This window comes from Entamoeba dispar, genomic scaffold (genome assembly GCF_000209125.1).
Source record: "Entamoeba dispar SAW760 scf_1105229462873 genomic scaffold, whole genome shotgun sequence".
NCBI classification, from domain to species: Eukaryota; Evosea; order Mastigamoebida; family Endamoebidae; genus Entamoeba; species Entamoeba dispar.
Window position 1 is genome coordinate 56,064 of NW_001855410.1, and position 4,847 is coordinate 60,910.

The window sequence follows — 4,847 nt, forward strand, 5'->3', positions numbered from 1 at the left end:
CAATGTAATTAGAAAAATTTCTGATAAAATAAATGAGTCAAAAGGAACTACATCCCCAAGTGTGTCTTCATTTCAAAAATCTTGTGGATGTGAAGAAAACAGAAAAATTATTTTAGATATGAAGACAAGGCTTGGAGAAATAAATAATATTATTGATGAAATTAAAGAGAATTACAAAGAATTAAAAAACCAAGTAAAAACTTCTGACTCAAATATTGTTTCTATAACAAAAGAATTAAACATTTGTAAATCATTAATTAACTCAAACCCTCAAGAAATTAAACATTCTCCAGAAAAGTATGTTACGTCTACTTTTAATACTCCTCAACCCCCTCAAGCATTTGTACAACCACCACCTCCTCCTCCTATTGACAATTCAAAGATACCAAATGTTTCGACTCCTTCTACATCAGGAAGAGGAGATTTACTTTCACAAATCCAACGAGGAAAAAAACTAAAAAAGACTATTGTAAATGATCGTTCCAAACCAATGGTTTCTAAGGAACAACAAAATTCAACAACTTCACATTACCCAACAAACCCTTTAATAGCTGCTATCGCAGCACGAGCAAATAGAGGAGGAAGTTCAATGAAAAATACTCGAGGAACTCCACAAAGAAAATGGTAAAAAGTTAACTAACAAAAAATGGTTTACTTGTTTTATTTTATTCAATCTTTTTTGATGACTGAACATAAACGAAATCTACAGACATCTGTTTTTATTAATATCTCAGCTTTTATCTATAAACTTAACACACCTATGTTTTAATATTTAACACTTATCCATTACTCCTTTTTAGTTGCATACTTCTTAAAAAAAAAAGAAAATATTCAATTTTAGTATTTATAAGAAAAAGTATGAAAACACAAAAAATATTGAAGTCAATATTTTCTTGAAGAATTTGCTTTTATTCACATAATAAAACCTTTAAACTACATTTTTTTATGTATAGTAGTTATTTCTATTAGATAGTCTTAAGCAGAGCCATAGTTCTTTTATCAATTGTCACAATTTTTAGTTTCAATATGCTTCACCGTCCAAAAATTAAAACCATATAAATAATTACCTATTAATAAAAAATAAAAAAAAATTGATACGTCAAAAAAGATACAAAAAGATACAATCCTGAGTTTACCAAAGATACGTTATAAATTATACATCACTAAGCAAAAACAATGAGTGAATTAATTAAAACAAGTTTTCATTTACCAATGAATAATATTAAAACCCTCCGTAATAATTTGCTGGGGTATAACCAGTTGGATATACTACTTGATAAGGATCAGCTGGCACAACATATCCAGGTGGATAAACTGGTACAGCAGTAGTAACTACAGGAACAGTTGGACAACACCCAGGGACAGTAGTTCCGTACATGGGTCTTCCAAGTTGATCATAACCAATAATTGGCATATATCCTGACATAACTTAATCTGATACTTCTCAGTCTTCTTTTCAAGTTTAAATCTTTTGTTTTTTCTTGAAACTATTTTCAAACTAATTTATTAATTTAAATAAACTTTAATAATCTTTCTTGACTTTAATCCACACCAACTATTTTCACAATTAAATTTCCAACAGAATATCCACTCTCTGACGGTAATCCATATCCTTTAAAAACTAGTTCTTTGTCTTTTTCCTCAATCATTGTTTCAATGGGTATCTCAATGGAATCAAAAATACGTAAAGAATATTTAAGCCTGCCTCCACAAACTCGTCTAACGCAAATAGTCACAGTCAAGTCATTTCCATTTCTCTGAAGATTGTCGTCATAAAAATAAACTAAATACACTCTTAATTCTCCATGCACAGTCAGCCAATACTCTTTTCCGTCAGACTGACCTTTTAGTATGACTATGGACTGAGGCTCTTCTTCAATTATTATTTCAAAAATCCCTCCAGTCATTACACACTTCAAACTCATATAAATCACATTCCCTGGTTGTCTTTTTCCTTTTTCAGAAAATGGCATAAGGCCATTGCCTATCAGTTGTGAATATTCTTGACCTTGTTGAGACGGTTGGAATGATTGAATAGGAGTAATACCATCCATAATGAGTAATAATAATTTTATTAGTTCTTTTTGTTAAAAAGGTAATAAAAAAATCACTTAAATTAATTCTCTGGAACTTCAATTTCTCCATTGTTAATTTCTGCAATTACTTGTTTTGGTGATTTCTTATCAACTTGGCATCCACATGAATTGCATGTTCCAAGAATTTCTTTAACTGTTCCTGCAAATGTCTTAGCAAGTGATCTTGGTCTCATTGTTCTAGCAATTTCATAAACATCGTCCATTGAAATAGATCCTGAATGAACTGTTGGAACTCCTTTATTCTTCTTTCTGTCCTTTGGTGGTTCTTTAAGTGCTTTAAGAATAAGAGCAGCAGCTGATGGAATAACTTCATATGTAGCTACTCTGTTAACAACAGTAATCTTAACTGTTACTCTCAATCCTTTCCATGCTAATGTTGATTTTGCAAGGTCATCACCTGTTTTCTTGGGATTAAGTCCAAGAGGTCCAACCTTTGGTCCAAGAGATGCACCTGCTGCTGCATCACCTGCAACTACTTTAACAACTAATTCTTTCTTTTCATTTGGATTTGGTTTAGGTGGCATGGAGAAAGCTCTTGTACATTTTATAGTTCATTTATTTTACTTATCAATTATCACCCTTTTTCTTTCTTTTGTGTTTTAGGGTTTCTTCTTTTTTTGTGTTTTTCTTTCCTTTTTTTTTTAAATTAGATATAATAAAGGGATTCGAAGGTAGCACGTCAGAGACACCACGCAGAACCCTAAAATATTTCCATCCTTCGATTCCCCCAGTTATGGACTGGTTATGGCGTTGCGTTTGGTTAGAAAAACATCTTACCCAGTACTGCAAGAATAGCAGTGTTTATTATTTACAATGACAGAATATCATTGACAATAAACGAATGGGTATTTATAAAGATGTTATTATTACTTGTTAGAATACAAGTATATTTGATAATATAAGAAAGATTATCAAAAGAAAAGGGTCAAGTGGTTGAGGCTAAAAGAATATTAGCCCATAGCAATACAGTAGTAATTATATACTCTCCTTAAAATAAGAAAATAAAGAAGAAGAAATTTAAACCCATCAAAATTAAAAAGAAATTAAATAATGAATATTTAAGTAAGGGATGTCTAAAATACTCTATTCCACATCAAAAATGAGAAAAGAAAATTCTCACCGTTCAACAACTAAAAGCAAAGAATAAGCTAATAGTTGAAGAACAAATACTTTTAAGCGAGGGATGGGATTAGTCTCCCCTGAGCAAGGAACAATAGAAAATATTTCTATTAATACTTAATTAACTTCTTTTTATTTAAATTAGATATAATAAATATATAATTTAGTGAGAAAAAACATTGACAAAGAACAAAAATAACCATAAATACCAGATAATGATATAAAAAACCATCAATAGAATTAAAGGAAAAAAAAATATGAAGAATATCAAAGAGAAAGTTAATAAAAAAAATTTTAAATAAAATAGAAAAGTGTAAATTTAAACCAATAACAAAGATAGGAGAAAGTGTAGTAATGATGAAGAGCCAGTTAATAAAGTAATGGATGCATTAATTGATAAAATTATTAACACAAAAGAAATAAACACACAAAACAAAGCCAAACTTTAGAAGAAGAAATTCAGAAAATTAAAGCAAGTTTAACAAAAAGAAAAAAGAATGAAAAGTTACTACAATGGCTATGAAGATAGAAAGAAGAGATTAGAAAAAACTAAGAATAACAAAAATTGAAGAGACAGTTTAGCAAGAAGAAAAAGCAAATAGAAAAGTATCCAATATACTATTTGATTCAAACAATGACAATTGTAAAGTTAATACATCAGTATTTGAAGAAAGAATAATAAATAAAGCACATATAATAATTATTATTGAAGACACAAATGGAAATAAATTTGGAGGATATGTTAATGTGAAAATTGACGAAATTAGTCATTATATAAATGATCCAAATTCATTTTTATTTTCATTAGAATCTAATGATAGAATCAAATGAATGAATAAATTTGATGTTAAAGGATCAGCAAATGCATTTTTTGATAGTCAACCACATGATTATTTGTTTGTATTTGGTGATGGAAGTGATATTTATGTTTATAAAGAACATAATAAAACAACATCATATTGTAAACAACATTCATTTTTATATAAGGAATAAGAAATGCACTTTGTAGAAAACAAGATCCAGAACATTTCATATCAAAAAGAATCATTGTAATTGAAATGAAATGATTTTTATTCATTATTATTTATTTGAAAACTAAAAAAGAATATAAAATAAAATCAATAAATGAATATAAACATTTCATTTATCAATAAATGAAATGATGAATATAAAAATGTTCATATTTCATTCTTGTTTTATTTTATTCCATTTGAAAGAATCACACTCAATGGGGGTGTTAATTTAATAAATAAAATAAAGAATGAAATTTAATCAAATATGATTTAATTAATAATTTGTATTTCATCATGTTCACAATTAAATAAATTAATTTATTCAGTATTCTTTATTTCTAATGAATTAAAGTATTTTCAATCATTTTCAATTGAAATGTTTTATTTAATTTGTTATTTGTATTTGAATTTAAAATTAATGATTATTGAAATTGGTTATTGTTTACATTGTTATTTTAAGAAGAACACATCAATATCATTATGACTATGTTTCATCTTTATTAATATCAACAATTATCAGTGGAATCAATTTAATTATTAATAATCTCATATTCAATTTTAAACTATCATTAATAAATAATATTTCATCATAATAAACAACAACTATTTGAATCAAATA

At 27.5% G+C, this 4,847-nt stretch overlaps 3 protein-coding genes across 3 annotated transcripts, besides 7 other annotated features; 1 reads left to right on the forward strand and 2 right to left on the reverse strand.

Annotated features, from left to right (window-relative positions):
* Nucleotides 1–118: 118 nt before the first annotated feature.
* On the forward strand, nucleotides 119–628 carry EDI_230560 (verprolin, putative; the record flags this gene model as incomplete). The annotated part of the gene is made up of 1 exon (XM_001740347.1): nucleotides 119–628. The coding sequence occupies one exon, from the start codon at nucleotides 119–121 to the stop codon at nucleotides 626–628; it is 510 nt and encodes a 169-aa protein (XP_001740399.1).
* A 425-nt stretch (nucleotides 629–1,053) lies between these two features.
* Nucleotides 1,054–1,093: a sequence feature (AT_rich).
* Nucleotides 1,094–1,499: 406 nt separating this feature from the next.
* Nucleotides 1,500–1,530: a sequence feature (AT_rich).
* Nucleotides 1,531–1,541: 11 nt separating this feature from the next.
* Nucleotides 1,542–2,054, reverse strand: EDI_230570 (uncharacterized protein; the record flags this gene model as incomplete). Its single annotated transcript, XM_001740348.1, has 1 exon — nucleotides 1,542–2,054. The coding sequence occupies one exon, from the start codon at nucleotides 2,052–2,054 to the stop codon at nucleotides 1,542–1,544; it is 513 nt and encodes a 170-aa protein (XP_001740400.1).
* A 62-nt stretch (nucleotides 2,055–2,116) lies between these two features.
* Nucleotides 2,117–2,620, reverse strand: EDI_230580 (60S ribosomal protein L12, putative; the record flags this gene model as incomplete). Its single annotated transcript, XM_001740349.1, has 1 exon — nucleotides 2,117–2,620. The coding sequence occupies one exon, from the start codon at nucleotides 2,618–2,620 to the stop codon at nucleotides 2,117–2,119; it is 504 nt and encodes a 167-aa protein (XP_001740401.1).
* Nucleotides 2,621–2,676: 56 nt separating this feature from the next.
* Nucleotides 2,677–2,739: a microsatellite.
* Nucleotides 2,740–2,758: 19 nt separating this feature from the next.
* Nucleotides 2,759–3,351: a repeat region.
* Nucleotides 3,352–3,381: a sequence feature (AT_rich).
* A 91-nt stretch (nucleotides 3,382–3,472) lies between these two features.
* Nucleotides 3,473–4,476: a repeat region.
* Nucleotides 4,477–4,485: 9 nt separating this feature from the next.
* Nucleotides 4,486–4,831: a repeat region.
* Between the last annotated feature and the right edge of the window lie 16 nt (nucleotides 4,832–4,847).